Source organism: Gadus chalcogrammus, chromosome 20 (genome assembly GCF_026213295.1).
Source record: "Gadus chalcogrammus isolate NIFS_2021 chromosome 20, NIFS_Gcha_1.0, whole genome shotgun sequence".
NCBI classification, from domain to species: domain Eukaryota; kingdom Metazoa; phylum Chordata; class Actinopteri; order Gadiformes; family Gadidae; genus Gadus; species Gadus chalcogrammus.
The window spans coordinates 13,037,295-13,055,490 of record NC_079431.1 but is presented as its reverse complement, the minus strand read 5'-3'; the positions used below and the strand labels follow the sequence as shown (position 1 = coordinate 13,055,490).

Sequence of the window (18,196 nt, the reverse complement as noted above, 5' to 3'; positions counted from 1 at the left end):
GCTGGAGCATAGTAGTCATGCGATGTTGGCGCCTGCTGATGCTGTGGCCGTCTGTTGAGCCTCCGACTCCGCTGCCTCATTTGGATGGTACCTCGACCGGTGCGCGTGGAGATTGGATGTCAAACTATTTTTTGCGAAGTCGGCAACGGCCTTTGTCTGAGTTTTTACCATCTACGGTGAAGAACCCAAACCTTTCCAGACACCACTTTCAAGATGACTTGGGGAATATTTATATTTATTTTGAAAAGTGACAGCCCTAGTGCAGAGGGTGGACGATAAATTCCAACCGATTTAAGTCGCTTTGGATAAAAGCGTCTGCTAAATGCCCAAATTTTAATTCTAATTATATGGACATCAACCCCCAAGCAGACGTCCAGTAGAATGAACTCAAAGTGTTTGGGCATGAAGGAGGCTGTAATTATACGCGATGCTAAATCATCTTTAACATAAATAACAACTCCACCTCCTTTTGCTTTTCTAACCAGTCTAAGAACATTACAACCATTAATGGCTATATCTTTATCTGGGATTCTCCCGAGAGCCAGGATTCTGAAATCACCAACAAATCAGGGGGAGCTCCATTCATCAATTCTTCAGGATAGTCAAGCTTAGGTGGCAGACTCCTAATATTGAAATGTAATAGTTTAAAGCCATCATTTCAGTGAAACTTTTGCAGTGATTTTAAATCAACAGAATTTATAACAGAGGGGGGATATTTAGTGAGTGAACAATGAGGGTTGATAGGTACAAGATTGTGTATATTCACACTATTTGGTCTGTAACTCTGACGTGGCTGTTCTAGAGTGCTATGTGAGAGGACTATATTTATTCACCATATTACAATGGTAACTTTCACCTAGATAATGTAAATACCAAAATATGTTTTGTATTGCAATTACTTTTGTACCCCATATCCTTTAAGATACCATCACATGATTTTAATCATAATGGCTATCTACAGTAATTTTTTTGGATAGTTAGGTGATATGAAGTTGTAATTAGCAGCAAGAAATCCAGCACATTTCAGTCAGATCATGTTTTATTGATGAGAAAACTTAACACATGTCAGTGATACGCCTCATGCTCATGTACCTCTGGCAGCTCATCATATCCCTGAAGCTCCTGTACTCTCCGGGCCTCATGTACATCATCCTTCCCTTGTAGTGGGGCTGCTCGTACATCAGCCAGTGTCCGTCCATCACATGGCAGGACTGGCAGTCGGACATGCGGTAACGATCCTGGATGTTGTCACAGTCGTCCATCATCTCATTGAACTGACCACCGAAGTTCTCCCTCTCGTAGATCTTCATCCTGAACTGGCCTCTGTGCTGTAATGCAGAGGTTCAGAGAAACAGTGTCAGCAGAGTCATCAACACAGTCAATATAATAATTGAACTAGTTCAGTGTAAAAGTTGAACTATTTCTCTTACAAAGGGGATCATTCTGCAGGACCTGATGTTGTCAAACATCATTCCCATGCTCTGCATGCGGTGCATGTCGTTGTACTCTCCCCTCCTCATGAAGAACTGCTGGCCCATGTAGTTGTTTTTCTCATAGAGCATGAAGCAGCCGCTCTCCACCCTGCAGGACTGGCACCTGCTCATGTAGGAGGACATGTCGGAGCAGTCGCTCATGCACTCATAGGAGCGACCCTGGAAGTTCTTCTCCTCGTAGAAAGTGATCTGAAACAAAAATAATGTGGCTTTAATGGCACTGGTTGGCTTAATCTGTATCATGTCATTATATTAACGCAAATTAATCATTTACGTTAATACGCTATAGACAGTATATACCTTGCCCATCATGATGGCTGCGTTGATTTTTCAGGCCTCTCAGAGATCGGTTGGTGAACTGTTGGTCTACCAGTTTCAAGCCCCTATATTTATACCTGAACAGACCCAAAGACTGCATGAAGGCCCCTATTGTTCAAACTACTGACTCATGACCCTGACGTAACGTACAGTAGAAGCCCATTGAGAAGCTTCCACATGATCATAATAGGCTTGATTTAATGTATAGATGGATGCTTCACTTAAAGATATATGAACTTGAAAATTTTAAATCATTTTTAATCTTTCTTTGTAAAATGTTCTAAAAAATATGTCTAAATGCTATATGTTTAACAGCAAAAGGTACAATACAAAGAGTAAATACATGTAACCACATATTTTTTTAAATATTTGTCAGAGAATGAATCCTTGGATACTAACATTTATCTAAATTATTCCTAAAACATGCGTTGATGATTGGTTTTAACGATATAAAGTAATCTGTATGCAAATGGTTTGTATTGTTTTTGTGTTGTGTGTTGATTTGATTTAGTTGTTGGTAAGGTATAATGACGATTTTCATTTGCAGTGTTTGAGGAAGGAAATTAGTATTCCCTAATACTACAGATTGCAACTCAACATAAATTGAGTAAGATCATTATTTCCCATTTGTTTACATGCCTATTTGTGTATTTGGTTTTTAATTTTTTGGTTACAAAAATGATATAGAGTTCATAAGACATCCTGTGTCATAGACGGAGCATCGAACGCTACTGCCTTCTGGCGCTGACGAGACGCAGGGCCGCCATCTTGGATCACGCAGGTTTTTGGCATACATGTAGCTATTATAAAGGGCATATGATTTGGCGTGTTTTATTATTCATAGTTGGCTTAACAGTAATAGAATATTCAGATATGCTATAAGTGACCAGACGTCCGAGATCAAAACTGGGAACATAATCCCAGGAAAAAAACGGTTGGCTATTTTTAAGTTGAAGAAACAATATATGATTAGGCTATATATACATATATATCCTACATAAACAATGTATGAATACATTAGATATCTATACATATCTTGGGGACCTTATACGTACACCATATCTGACTTTTGCTGCAGCAGCAGAGTTTATTCTGTCTTGACACTTAGTATTGATATTTTGTAATTACTTGTAATAACATTCTTTCCTTAAATGATTATAATGTTTACAGTGATTGTTTTATATGTATTTTTTATGTATTTCGCTTGGGAAAAAAGCATCTGCCAAATACTTAAACATAAACTTATATAAACACCTGAACGTTTTTATATCAGCTAAAACCACCAATCTGCTTCACTGGTTTCAGAATAAAACCAAATTCGGTCTTACCCATCAATGTTAGTACTTGAATATTGTTACTTGAATGACTTATTCATGGCTACAATTATACTGTCTTATACTTTGCCTAAAATGAGTTTGCAGGTGGGAATTGATACAGGAGACCAGAACGAGGGGAATACAAAATACAATAAAAAGCAGCCAGGGTAAATGCAGACTGAACAATGTAGTTTATGCAAGGCAATGTGAATGTAAAAAATATCAAGGATCATACTCTGATCATGGCCAAACAAGACACCCCAACAAAGCACCATGGGATTTTGTTCATTCAAAGCCGTAATTGAAGTTTCCATCACATCCATCGGTAATGTGCCATGACCCATTCTTGTAGACAATGGAACAATAACTTGGAACAATAACTTGGAACAACGGAACACATGGAAAAATGTAACCCATGCACAACACTAAATTACCTACCAATACCTACCTTGTATCCTTTGGCACGAGGATCGCGTCCATTCATTGTATCAAACAGCCTGTCAATTATCTATAAACACATATCGTTATGTAAATCATAAGGTATCAGGTACATATTTCTAAACTGTGCTCAACATGCAAATAAACATGCAAGTATTAGTATTTTCTAGACTTCCTTCTCTCCATAGGTCTTTTTTGTACTACAGGAAATTTCACAGAGCTTTACCCCTTCAATGTATGAACGGGCATGCAATAGTTTAAAAAGAAGAAACAGGTACTTGGTTCTATAATCACTAATTGTATTAACTCAAATAATTCTGCTGTTGCCTCACAGTCCTTAAACTGAGAGTAGCAAAGATCCCTCATTGTGCACAGTAAATTTAACAGTTACTGACGCGATCATGGCGACGATTGATACCTCCAATGGATCTGTCCGGTGGTCTTCGCAATTGGACTGTATGCCTGCAGAGTTAGAATCAGTCACTCCTCAAACAAGTACAAACAGCAAAATGATGATCATCACATCCAGCCATAACAGTGCAAATGGACGGACCAAAATATTTAGATAACTTTTAGTAGCAGAGGCATAAATTGTGCAAAAAGGTCTACAACGATCATCATTTACCTGCAACATATTACATGCCAACTTGAGCATGTGGCAAGCATCCATCATTACAAATACTTTCTCCCCAGACACCGGATGTGGGAAACTGGTTTGAAGCGGCTTTCGTGGGTCCCCCTTCAGCTCACACCCAAGTTGGTTGAATATGCTGACATTGGAGGAATGCCCATCCATTGTTAGACATACCAACCGAATGCCCAGTGCTTGCAGCTCCTCCAAAGCCTGACTGAGAAGGACCCCCAGTGGTTCTGGAGAGAGAGACATGGTCATGAAGTATGCAATGGGAGCCTTCCAATGTCCTTGTAGGCCAACCACCATACACAAGAGCCTCAAATACAACATCAGTCTCATTGCTTCCATCACCCATGTCTACAAAACCAGACATTGACTCGGTAAGTGGATTATATTGCACATGTTTTTTGATGGACATGGCATCCAACATGAGTGAAACACATCCCTATTTAGCCGGGTCTCCCTGGCATCTTCTCTCTAGCATATCCAGCATCATCTTGTTCAGGACAGGCTTGGCATCCACTGAACGCAGCTACCTGAAAAAATATTGAGAAGAAGCTATAACGTGTTGGCATCAGTACTTTCCAATGCTTTGTAATGTTTGTGGATGTGGGAGGGGAAAATGTTGAGTCGCTCTGAGGTATTTGTATGCCTTTGAACCATGTAGATGGAGCGAGAGTGCAAACTCTCTGCAGTCCTGTGTGTACTCATTGCCCTGCTTTGCCACAAAGTCCATCTTAAGATCTGAAATGCTATGAGTAAAGATGGATAAGTCCCCTTCAGATAATAACCAAGGAGTTAAATGAAGAGAGTAACAATAACATGTACATGAATTTCAAAGTGCTTACCTGAGTAGAATGCAAGCTTCTAACTTAAATCTTCATTAATGAGGTTATTTTCCCTCAAATCTCCCAAAAGACCCTTCACTGTGGTCTTTTCCCTCTTTTCTCTGGACATGGCATTCTTCTTTTCTCGCTCCAGACTTTGCACTGGTGCCAAATTAATCATTTACTTTGGCCTTAACAGTATTAGGAGTAGCAGGCAAGGCATAGCCATGATCATAGTAGAAAGAGGGACGTACATTGTTTGAGTAATGTTTCACTAGACATGGGCCTAGTAGAAAGAAAGAGGGATGAACATGGTTTGATTAATGTTTCACTTCACAAACATCACTTTGACACCACTAGTTTATGTCCCACATCCACATTCTTTCTTATAGTCATCAGCTATCAAAGCCAGTTATTTGTGAGTGTCTTTAATATGAGTGGCAGCAAAACAAGTGAGATTTTAGGATCCCTTTCGGCACGCTGAACACGGCGACCACACCCACAGTCGCCACAATACTTACCGATACCGATAACGGGATGCTTTAAGTTGTGGTTGATTTTATTCATGCTAAAATGTCTAAGCCAAGCTGTATTATGCCTGTCCATGCCAAAATGTATTATGCCATTTTAATTCATATACACAAGCCATCTACATCAAGCGACATAAAAAAGAATAACAATTTGAAATTATTAATTTTTTGGTTGAATTTAGATGAGGCATGTTTGATTTTGAGACATATGAGCCGTTTTAAGGTTTTCATCACGTTGTTCCGAAGGAGCCTATTGATACGATTTGTACTAGCTTTGCCCCAATTTCAGGGTAGCCTGTTTAATAAAAGAGTGTATGGCTATAAAATAAACCCTTATATATTTTGTGTTCACCTATGAGCCCATAAGATGTATCGAGGCTATGTTATTCGTTATTTTATCATTGGGCTTTAGTGGTGGTGCTGAAGCCATTAATGGCCCAATGTTTTCTTGTCAAGTGCTCTGTTTGTGGCAGTTTTTAATAATAATGACCACAAAATAAATAACTTATGTCCTCGATAGAACTTTATGAAGGACTCCACATTTAAGAACAGATATTCTGTTCTGCCCAAAGTCGAGAAAAATAAACGTAACATAAAAGTAAGTACCGTAAAAAGTTACGTTCCCGTAGAGGGTAACTAAGTAAAGTAACAGATTACTTTTTTAAGAAGTAACGAGTAACGAGCAAACACTACTTTTTAAAAGTAGGTTTGATTCAAGTATGCAATCAAAAGATAGTTACACGTTTGAAATGTCCTGCTAATTAATGCATTATTTATTCGATAGGTAAATTGTTCTGCATTGCATATTGTTAATTGATATTCAATATTGGGGTTTGGGTAAGTTTTGCTGTCTACCTCAATATCGCCATACTTGTTACCTTACAGATGGTCAAATTAACATATAAATATTTACCATATTACCGTAGTAACTTTCACATAGATAATTTAAATACTCGCATGATTTAAATCAGAATGGCTAACTCCAGAATATTATGGTTCATTTTCGATAGTCAGGTGCTATAAAGTTATAATGACCAGCAACAAATCCAGCAAATGTAAGTTAGATCATGTTTTATTGATGAGGAAACTAACACATGTCAGTGATGCGCCTCATGCTCATGAACCTCTGGCCGCTCATCATATCCCTGAAGCTCCTGTACTCTCCGGGCCTCATGTACATCATCCTGCCTCTGTACTGGGGCTGCTCGTACATCAGCCAGTGTCCGTCCATCACGTTGCAGGACTGGCAGTCAGACATGCGGTAACGATCCTGGATGTTGTCACAGTCGTCCATCATCTCATTGGACTGACCACCGAAGTTCTCCCTCTCGTAAATCTTCATCCTGAACTGGCCTCTGTGCTGTATTGCAGAGGTTCAGAGAAACAGTGTCAGCAGAGACATCAACACAGTAAATGTAGCAGTTAAACTAATTCAGAGTAAAAGTTTAACTATTTATCTTACAAAGGGGATCATTCTGCAGGACCTGATGTTGTCAAACATCATTCCCATGCTCTGCATGCGGTGCATGTCGTTGTACTCTCCCCTCCTCATGAAGAACTGCTGGCCCATGAAGTTGTTCCTCTCATAGAGCATGAAGCAGCCGCTCTCCACCCTGCAGGACTGGCACCTGCTCATGTAGGAGGACATGTCGGAGCAGTCGCTCATGCACTCATAGGAGCGACCCTGGAAGTTCTTCTCCTCGTAGAAAGTGATCTGAAACAAAATAATTGTCAGCCTTAGTTTATAATTTAATTTAAGCGACTTGTTGGCTATAATCTATAGCTTCAATATCATATTAACCCAAATCAATTATTTACGTTAATACTGTGTCTATATATATATATATATACCTTGCCCATCATGATGGCTGTGTTGGTTTTTCAGGTCTCTCAGAGATCGGTTGGTGAACTGATGCTCTACCTGTGTCAAGCCCCTACATTTATACCTGAACAGACCCAAAGACTGCATGACGGCCCCTATTGTTCAAACTACTGACTCATGACCCTGACTCAACGTACTGTAGAAGCCTATTGAGAAGCTTCCACATGCTCTTAACAGGGGGGAGCTAATTTAACGTATAGATGGATGCTTCACTGAAAAACTTAGAGGATCCAAGTATAAACTTGAAATTTTCAATCAACTTCAATCTTTCTTCATAAAATGTTCTCAAAAATATGTCTATATGACATAGTCTAACAGCAATATAGTACAATACAAAGAGTAAACACGTGTAACCATATATATATTTTTATATAACTAAGTTTAACTGATTATAGGCTAGTTGGTCTGTTACTTACTATAACGGAGACTGAAACAAGAAGTAACGTCAGAGGGGACTCATTTATTCACAACCATGCAATCCACTTAACTCGGTTACGGTCAAATGAATAGCACGTTGCCGTCAATCACATGACACTGATACAACAGTGCCAGATCTAACGCAGTCTATCACAATAACTTAACCTTAATTTAGATTAATGCTTGTGAAAACAAATCCATTCAAAATGCCTCAAAGAAATGTTATGCTATGAATTTTTCTGGCCTTAGTTGGACAACATTAGATTTCCAAACATGGTCAGGCCATATGTTCTTAAATAAAATGGATAAAATAACTAAGTGTTGTTCTTGCTCTCTTTGCCCTTGCCGTATCTGGTTTAAGTAAAACAAAACATATTCTCTAAGAAAAAGCCTGTGCAGAATTCTGTTAATCTTTTTACCATTATTCTTTCTTAATTTGGATAAACAGTTTAAAAAAACTTCTTCGGGCACCGCCATGTTATTTCTCAAATCGGCAGACTGGTGTATTTCTTTGCTATCATCAACTGACACTCGCTCCCGGAGTACTGGCGGAACCTCCCTTTTATTTTTTGGAAGAGGTTTTCAATCGGGTCAGGACGAGAATGATTATGCAGAAAGAAACAGTATGTGTACTCGCAAGATCAGGATGATCTCACAAGGCTAATAGACTGGCTAAGTTACACCCATCTCCTGCATCACGTCTGGACTCTGGAAACTGAAAAATTTATGTTGGAGTTAATGGCACTTAATTAAAAAAGTTTGGATGTTGATTTCTGATTCTCAATTAAATGTTTGTGGAAGGGATGTCGGAAGTAAAATGGAATTTTCCCCATCAATGAAAATATACATATTTTATTAAATGTACAACTGTGTACAGAGGCCTACAGTGTCAACATATTGAAACAAACTATAGGGGGCTATTAACCATACATATGAAAACTCAGTCATCAAGTGTGCCTGTGTTGATTTTGCTCCTTTTTCCTCATACTATGGGCCCTATTTTAACGGTCTGAAACGCAAGTGAGAAGCGCCAAGCGCAAGTAGCATTGTGGGCTGTTCTACGGCGATGTCGCTAGTTTACCGGCGTGGAAAATGACTCTTGCGCCTGACGCATATCTAAAAAGGGTTGGTCTGAAGTAGCCTAATTAGCCGTAGGAGTGGTTTGGGCGTAACGTGCAATAAACCAATGTGAGTGCCAGCTCCCATCCCCTTTAAGAAGCCATGAGCGCATTTGAATCTGACGAGTTGATATTTTGACAGCGCGTCTGCAGTCTCCGATGAGACAGATGCACATTAATTTCAAACTTCAAATGGCTGAGTTTATGGACAAATAATATGGCCTAATTCACACATGGAATAAGGTTTTCTTCCACTACTTCAGAAATACTGAGTCCTCAAATAAATTTCGGCAAAGAAAACATATATGATATAACATATGATATGCGGTAACTGTGGTTCTATTTACTGATCTACGCAATACATTATAAACATCGTTCCTTATCAGTATTGTATGCATTATCGTTATCGACTTGTGTTCCTAATATGCATGTGTCCCCCCGTTAATATACATTAACATGGACTTTATTATGCGTTACTTGTTTAGTTTGCGTGTGTTTAAACAGATGGACACACACACGCACGCCCACATTCATTAATTATTTTACACATACACACACGCGAACCCGCATTCATTCATTCTTTTAAACACTCACTCGCGGTAAAACTATGTTTTCTCACGATCAAATACTCATCAATCCTAAAAGTTATGGGCATGTACACCAGGGACGTGCACAGGAATTTTGAGGGGCAGTTGCTCTGACCTGAAAAAAGGGCACCCCCCCCCCCCTCCCCAAAAAAACAACAACTCACAGCCTTTATGAAGGACTGAGAATAACAGGGTCTTTATTAATATATTAATACAAATAAGTAAAACACTGAAATAACTACTACTAACGATAATGCAGAAAAACATGACTTGAAGAAGAAGAACATAACATGAACGCAAACATAATTAAACAACATCCTATTAAGTCACTGATAAGTTTCTCCAAATTGACATATTAAAAATGCAAAGCTTCAAAGCAGAAGCCGCCTAGTAGGGGCCATTTCAATAAAAATCTTCAGAACCTCTTCTTTGTCGATTGGTATGTCCTTCTCTATGGACAGCAGGAGGAGGTCAGACAGCCGCTCTTGACCACACTGATTTCGGAGCCTTGTTTTTGCCAGCTTCAGCTTTGAGAAAGAAAGTTCTACCGTTGCAGTGGAGACGGGTAGAGTGGCATATATTTTAATGAGTTTGAACAGTGTGGGGAATATGATGTGAGCATCGTGTTCCTTGAATATTTCAAGCATAGACTTGACTGTCCTCTTGGGACACTTGTACGATGCATGGAAGACTCTCAACTCTGTTTGAAGGTTGGTGTCTTCCCCCTGAAGTCCATAAAATTCACATAGTGAATGTGCTGTATCAAAACCTTGGCCGATATCCTTCCACTGCTCTGGGTCAATGAGTCTGCAGTGACATCACAATGTCCCGAGTCTTCCCTTCCCCGTAAAATCTTCTCTCAAGTTCCTGTCTCAGTCTGTCCAGAAAGGTATAGTATGTCCTTCCCCTGTAATATTCCTCCAAGGTCTGGACTTCATCATCTTCTCTTGCTGATTGGGAAGTGTATTTCAGCTTTGGAAAATGTGATGAAGGTCTGATCGTATTTTAGATTGCTGCTCTGTACATGAGCTGGATCTGTGGGATTAGCCAACCTCAGCAAAAATTCGAAATCTGTGGATTCTGCCCCACTCTTCATCTCAATATCCTCCCTTGCTGATGTTCTCCTCTCCCTCATCTCATCCTCTTGTTTATCTCTCCTTTCCCAGTCTGTCCTGATCTCATCTGGGATTGGCTCTGGCTCTCTGAACGCAGCTGATGCACTGGGCTCATCATCTGTCCAATGACATATTATTGTTATTACCATTACCATTATTATTGTTATTACCATTATTATTATTATTGTAATGCCCACTAGAAGCAGTGGTATTTATGTTCTGCTCAGGCAAGATCTTTGAAAGGATCTCTAAAATAGCCTGTTTTTTTTTAGATTACAATTATTTAGCATGCAGCTCTTTAACCCTGTACTTTCTAGCATGGTCCTCTCATATATGGTGATCAGCACTTAGGCCTACCTGCCCTATGTGCCTCCTCCACGTCCACATTTTCCGAGTGTCTGGAGGCTTGTGGCTGCTCCTCATCTTAAATGTAATGTAATTATGAAAAATTGCCATTAGTAGGCTAAAATATGAGTCTGATTAATTTATCAATTAGCCTACACAGTATAATTTTTTATCACTATGCAAAGTCTCACCTGTCCCACCTGCTGTTTGGCTTTTTCGTAGCCAACCATGTAGTGATGTGCTCCTCTTTGCTGCCTCCTTTAGTTGTCTCTCTCTCTCCTGAATCCTCCTCTTTTCACTGGGCATTTCGGCTTCACTTAACAATAACAAACAATACCCAAAATAGTGATAAGATTTAGGCATGAACCATTTTGAATGAAAGAATTCATGTGATGCATTACTTCTATCATTTATTCTTCTTGTTAAAACGAAATGTTAGAAACTAACTATCAGCAGACATGTAGCTTAGTTTGCCTACCAAAAAATGTGTAGACTAAGTGATAACGGGCTGCTTGTCTGCAAGCTAGCTAGCTGTCTGATTATTTAGGCTAAACGTTACGTGGCAAACTGAGCCTGGATTTATGAAGATTGTATTCATTTCATAAAACGTGATGATGATTGTTTGTTTGTATACATCTCAAATTCACCTTTTCCGACAACATCAAGGCAGTCGTCTCACAGGTGCCGGTGTTCCGGTCGCGTGCAGCGCTGCAGCTACGTAAAGCAGCTTTCACACGCCGCGCGGCAACTCGCCGCCTCCATTCATTTCAATGAGGGAAGGGCGGCAAAAGCGGCTGTTGCCGCGCGGCAGAGTTTGCCCTCCCCCTACTGACTTTCACTCTCAGTGCCCGAACGGAATTGAATGAGGCTACGCTTACTTTATGAAATATTTCGAGTGGCGATTTTTTTTATCTAGGCCCACATGAAATTCTGCATCCATTAAATGATTACAGCTTTTTCCTATCGTTTTCGGTCATGTACCCATACTATGGTCACTTTTCCCTATCACTTAACACAGTGGGCTTTAGAGACACACACCTCTGCATATCTGTTAACCTTTGGTGCAAAATGCACTACAACAACCACACCACAAACAATGCTGCCATAACTTAACACATGTTTCCTCTCAGAACACTATGACCTAAAAAACACTAACATCTTGAAGCATTGCCAATTGCATATATAAAATGTTGCTGTGTCCTCCAGTTAGGCATAGATTTCCTGTAGTGTTACATTGAAAAAAAGAGAAAAAACACAGACAAACACTTCTTTGGACTACAGTAATAAAGTTTGTAATATTACAGTATGACAATCCAAGCCAAGTATCTGCTGACAGTGTTCATATGTCGGTTTACCTCCCACAAAAGATGTCACAATTGAGTGTGGTAAATGTACTGTAATTGTAAATACAGTAAATACTGTAAGTGTTTTATGAGAAACTGAGAATAACAATTTTCAGTTTTTGTAATGCAAATTACATACAGTAAGTACGTAATATATGATCCAGAAACAAATCACAAACACAAGTTTTTTTCACTGTGCTTTACTTTTTGGAGATTTTGTCACAGTGCAAGTGTTACACAAAACAGAAAATACATTACAAAGTCAAAAAATGTGTTCTAACAAAAAATGCAATGCACAAAACCTGCACATACTGTAGATTACAGTAGCCCAACAGTGGCGCAGAATTGGGCTAATCCCTCCTATCCTCCGCATTTGGCCACAAATTTTCATCGACGTCGCAACGTATGGTTCTCTTGCCATACAACGTGGATAAAATCTTTGGAATGCCTTATCCAGGCCTGGATATCTTCTGGGGCTATGTCCATACACCCAGCAGCCATTGCCTCTAATAGGGACATCTGGTCCTGAGGGCGGTGGTCATAGACCTTCCATCTCCACGCCGAAACTGTGACAACATCCAGGATCGTTACCGCATGTCCGACGCGGAAGGAAAAGTGACATCATCCTAGGATGCGCCGCAAACCACCCTGTGACTTGCCGGGAGTGGTGAAGGGCAACATTGTCCCATACAATTACATACGTTGGTAGATTCTGCCTGTCTACCTCTCTTGCTGTGAGCCTTTCGTAAAGCTCATCTATGAAGGCAATTAGGCGTTCGGTGTTGTATGGGCCTATGCCGGCCTTCTGCAGCTGCAGTCCATCGTTCGAAATTGCTGCGCACATGGTGATGTTGGCACCCCTCTGGCCTGGAACATCTATCGTGGCCCTTTTCCCAATCAGGTTCCTTCCACGGCGACGTGTTTTTGCCAGGTTGAAGCCATGTTCATTCTCACTGGCTTCAAGTTCCATGGCTCTCTTCAGGAAATTAGAGAATACACAAGATACCATAAGACAAAAATGGCATAGCTTACAGTTTTGTGCAAAATCACAATCAACATGTGTCCTGTGTTCAGTCTTACCTGGACGTATTGGTACCGGAGTTCCTTTATCCGCTCAGAGTTCCTCTCGAAGGGGACAGTGTAAAGCTGCTTCATTCGAATTTTGGTGCTTTTTCAGCACTCTGGCGATGGTCGTGGTGCCAACATTCTCAATGTTGGCAAATACACCAATGTCTGCGATGATGTTTGCACAAATTTCTCTTAGCCTTATACTATTGTTAGCAATAACCATTTGCAGTATTGCATTTTCTTGTGGCAAAGTGAATTTTCTTCCCCTTCCACCTGAGTGGGGCAACCGTTGGGTCCTACAATAGAGAGTCAGACACAAATGCACTGATACGTCAGGAGAGTTTTGGAGACTTCTCACATCACATTACTACTGTTATAAACACATCAGTCAGAATGCTGTAAATACTGTATAGTACCTGTTAGTTTGTGTGAAAACCCTCACGATTGATGCCACCGTTGATCTTGGCAAGTTCGGCTGAACCCTCAGACCAGCTTCCCTCATGGACAGAACCATGATTGATTACATGGTCGATGACAGTTGCTCTGATTTCATCAGATACAACTGTCCTTGCTGCTGCTGCTCCTCTCCCTCTCCCTCTTCCTCTACCTCTCCCTCTTCCTCTGCCTCTTCCTCTACCTCTTCCTCTTCCTCCTACTCCACCTCCACCTTCACCTCCACCTTCACCTCCACCTCTTCCTCCTACTCCACCTTCACCTCCACCTCCACCTCTTCCTCTACCTCTGCCTCTTCCTCTGCCTCTTGCTCTTGATCTTGCTGCATCCATTTTCCTATACCAACTACGTAAAGAAGTCCAAAGCAAATGCCAAAGAAGGCCCTTTTTCAACGAGGCACAAATTACATGTAAAACACCTGAGTAGGTCTTTAGCTGAGTAGGTCTTTAGCTGAAATGACCACCAGGTGTTTTGCATTGCAAAACTTATCCTCTGTGTTTTGTACAGATCATTGTATGTAGTGTTACTTTTACGTAAAAAAAGTAATTCCATGCCAATTCACCAAGAACTATGGTGCACAGGGGGAACAAAATCTAAATTACTGTAAAATAAAATAAACTATAAACTAAATATTTTTTCTTATTCAAACATGTAACTTCATTTGTCTGTCCAAATGCAGCATCTTTCCATCTACAGTGATCTAAATTACTGTTAGGTTTTGAACAGAAAGTTCACTGTTTTGAACAGAGTATCTAAACATTGGTAAAATATGCTGTAGTTCCACAGCGTTTTGCCGGTAGTGAACATTGACTGGGGCAGGTATCCATGAAATTTGGAAGAAGGTGTCATTGCCAGCATTTGTATCTTAGCATAGGGGCAAGTAACCACAGTTTGGTTCACATGGTCTACTGGTATGCTCACTGTGTGAAGTGTTTAGGGAATGTGAACATGGTTTAGGTAAATTGGCTAAAACGATAGGAAAAAACTGTAAAAAATATTTTTATTTTTTTAATTTGTTTCCTCGGAAGGGCAACGTGAGTCGAGGAGGGCATATGGGCAGTTGCTCAAGCAACCTGAGCAACCCCCCTGTGCACGTCCCTGATGTACACGATGTCTGTGTCAAGAAAATATGTGTTTGCTGTACGGTGTTTGCCGATGCATTGATTTAAAAGTACAACTTATTACCGCTGTATCAGCTGTTCTTTCCCAAATAATTTACCAAGAATGTGTGGCTAGGTAGATGAGAGAAGCAAAGTGTATGCGCGAGGTGCACAAGCAACATTATGCATGCGCCCTTATAATAGCATCTGAACAACGCGCCACTGTCTTTAAACCAGTGCCGTCTTCCAATACCCGTACTGTCCGTAATTACTAGCCAAATTTTAAGTACGTTGTACGGTCCAATTCAGATCTGGTGAAAAGAAGTATACTTCATGGACCCGGATGTCGTACTCAAAACGGGCTAATCGTGAAGTGTGGATCAAAGGACACTTTCCGTATTCAACGGCAGCCATCTTAGCTGCGTAGCGGAAGAGGCAGAGCCAGGCTGAACCAAAGTCGGCGCATTTTCCACATAGCCTGCATTAATAGTCATTTTGTAGTTTTTATATCTTTTTATAGCTGCTAGGCGTAAAGAGTTCACCGTTCAAAGCGGGATGTTTATTGCGGGGGAGGATGAGCCACGGCGGCAGTCGTGATCGTAATTTCCGGTTAGTGCACCACGGAGTACTCGATTTGGAACAGCACTCACATCTGAAAAATTAACGTAGTAGATAGTACGGATAGTATACTTCCTTTAAGTATACTCATGGAAGTACGGGTATTGGAACACGGCACATGTATTTCCTGGTTTGTGGCGCAAGTAGTTTCTGAAAGGGCACGATAGCACCAAGGAGCGTTTGCGCCAGAACACGCCTCCTCCTTTCGCAGAGCCGCCCCTTGGGGCACAAGATCATAATTTACTGACGCGTGGCGCAGGAGGGAAAAGAACGCTCTGCGCCAGTTGCAAACTAGCAACGACACATGCGCCAGTGATTAAGTCATTCGCGCCGGATGCAAGATAGGGCACTATAAGTTGATTAACTATTGTTGACTGGTGTTTCACAGTCTTGTACACCTGACATTTTAACAATGGATCTATTTGTTGAAGAGGAATGAACAATTTAAAATTGATTTAGATAAAAATGAAAACCTTTTTTTAACTATACAGACACTCCAGGAATTTGACCAATCAGTGGCGTCGTCTTGAACTGACGTCGACAAACTACCTTCTGCCTTACTTGCGTGTTTACAATGTTCAAGCGAGTCAAGCATTCATGCAGCATGTGCGCGTCCAACGTTTCACACTTACCAAAATAACTGCGACAGATCGCGAAAAGCAGTATCCTGGTATTCTACATGAAAGCGGGGGAAAATATTTTGCACTGCCTGCAACATTGTGATGGAACATGAGCGGAAATCTTCCATTGATAAGCATTTTGCCACAGAGAAACATAACTACAGAACTGCAGGCAGGACGTCGAACGACGAGGCAGATCACTATGACACAGGCTGTTGCATCCAAGTCAATTGCCAGTGCAGAAAGAATCAGAATCAATTATTCATAGGACCATTTCTCAGTGTTTTTTTCAGTAATAAATTAATATTTAACAAATTGCTCGGGGAAAATTGCAGTGATAACTTAATATTTAACATCAGGAAATGTGCAACTTTCACAACTTTTTTCGCAACTTTCACTTCCTCTCACATTGTAATCGCAACAAAAACCTAAAAAACAGCGCAAATTTAATCGCAACTTTTTGAAAAGCTCACGCAACATCAGGCATTTTAGGCCGCAACAATCTCAAAAAAGGCCTGCGAAATCCTGGAGGGACTGAATATAGCTCCATGATTCCCATACAACTTATTCAGTTGTCCAAGGTCCAGGTGTGATGAATGAGATGGGTATACATCAGCCTCTCTATACAGGGGTGGTCTGTAAGGAAGGAGAAAGGCTTTAGCTTGAATATCAAGGAGGCCTGGGAGAGAAATGATTTGAGCGGAGGATTGGTCACAATAGCACTCAGGCGGAAGAAAAGTTTGTGGTGGAGAAGGAAAAAGCATCAGAAACATTTAGGGAATTGAGGCTTGGAGCCCATGTGGTCTTAATTTGGGCCGTTTATTACTTGAAGCCTCAGCTTTTAACCTTTTTTATTCGCGTTAATGATTTGATATAACGATTTCAAGTAATTTTTATGCAAATAGATGTATTGTTCCTGTGTTGTATGTTGATTTGATTTAGTTGTTGGTAAAAAATATATATATATTTGTAGTGCTTCAACTTAAATTGGGTAAGATGATTATTTTCTATTTGTTTTTATGCTTATTTGGGTATTTGGCTTTCAAACTTTTCATTAATGTTTTTTTGGATAAAAATATAACCTTATAGAGTTCATATAATTTACCTTTTCTTCTAAAACAATTATTAATTCCAGAACATGCTGTAGGTTTGGTTTAGGTATGCAATCAGGAGATTTCAAAACAAATTATTATTTATTCAATATGTAAACTGTTATGCAATGCATATTCTTTTCTGTTAATCAATGTTGTGGTTTGGTTAAGTTTTGATGTCTTCATCAATATCACCATATTTGTTGACTTACAGATGGTGGAATTACCATATTTATATGTATTCACCATATTACCATACTAACTTTCCCATAGATTATGTAAATACCGAAATATGTTTTATATTATAATTACTTTTGTACCCCATTTCCTTTAAAGGGGACCTATTATGCTTTTTCCGACTTTTATGACCTATAAACGTTGTTATAATGATTGATAGTCATGTTTAACCATACTAAAGTGTCAAATAATTACGTACATGCATTTCGACGTATTCCCTGCTGACAGTCTGGGGTGGCTGTGCAGAGCGCTAAACACTCGGGACAGACGATTGCGATTCACTTGTTCACATTTCCGGGAAACATCTACGTAGACGTACCCTGCCACGCCCCCATATGCCTGGTCAAATCTGCCCCGTGCGTGCGCTCCAAGGAAGGTAACCAATCACAACGGAGTTGGGTTGGCAGGAGGGGGGCGAGGGGGCGGAGAAGGACGAAAGCGCCCAGATGAGAGGAAGAGTTTCCCGAAAATCTATATCGTTTTTTGTGTATGGTTAAACATGACGATCAATTATAACAACGTTTATAGGTCATAAAAGTCGAAAAGCATAATAGGTCCCCTTTAAGATACAACTTTCCCTCCAAAATTGCCATAACATGATTTTAAAAACCCTAACTCAAGAATATTCTATTTTATTTCGGATAGT

General features: G+C 40.1%; 2 protein-coding genes across 2 annotated transcripts; both read right to left on the bottom strand.

The window, feature by feature from the left end:
* Nucleotides 1-871: 871 nt before the first annotated feature.
* LOC130373473 (gamma-crystallin M1-like) lies at nt 872-2,172 on the bottom strand. Its single transcript, XM_056579994.1, has 2 exons — nt 1,431-2,172; nt 872-1,328 (listed from the first exon to the last, which is right to left on the bottom strand). Exons 1-2 carry the CDS (start codon nt 1,734-1,736, stop codon nt 1,056-1,058), a joined length of 579 nt encoding a protein of 192 aa, XP_056435969.1. The 5' UTR covers nt 1,737-2,172; the 3' UTR covers nt 872-1,055.
* Nucleotides 2,173-6,628: 4,456 nt separating this feature from the next.
* LOC130373775 (gamma-crystallin M1-like) lies at nt 6,629-13,518 on the bottom strand. The gene is made up of 4 exons (XM_056580407.1): nt 13,444-13,518; nt 13,065-13,339; nt 7,019-7,292; nt 6,629-6,916 (listed from the first exon to the last, which is right to left on the bottom strand). The coding sequence occupies exons 1-4, from the start codon at nt 13,516-13,518 to the stop codon at nt 6,644-6,646; spliced, it is 897 nt and encodes a 298-aa protein (XP_056436382.1). The 3' UTR covers nt 6,629-6,643.
* Between the last annotated feature and the right edge of the window lie 4,678 nt (nt 13,519-18,196).

Bases quoted from the DNA above. Each gene is read 5' to 3' on its own strand.
- LOC130373473 (XM_056579994.1), bottom strand. From the start codon at position 1,736: ATGATACAGATTAAGCCAACCAGTGCCATTAAAGCCACATTATTTTTG. The intron at 1,329-1,430 runs GTAAGAGAAATA...TCTGCATTACAG, and splicing joins CCTGCAGAATGATCCCCTTT to CACAGAGGCCAGTTCAGGAT.
- LOC130373775 (XM_056580407.1), bottom strand. From the start codon at position 13,518: ATGAAGCAGCTTTACACTGTCCCCTTCGAGAGGAACTCTGAGCGGATA. The intron at 13,340-13,443 runs GTAAGACTGAAC...AATTTCCTGAAG, and splicing joins TCCGGTACCAATACGTCCAG to AGAGCCATGGAACTTGAAGC. The intron at 7,293-13,064 runs GTATGTAATTGT...TTATAAACTAAG, and splicing joins GACAGGCAGAATCTACCAAC to GCTGACAATTATTTTGTTTC.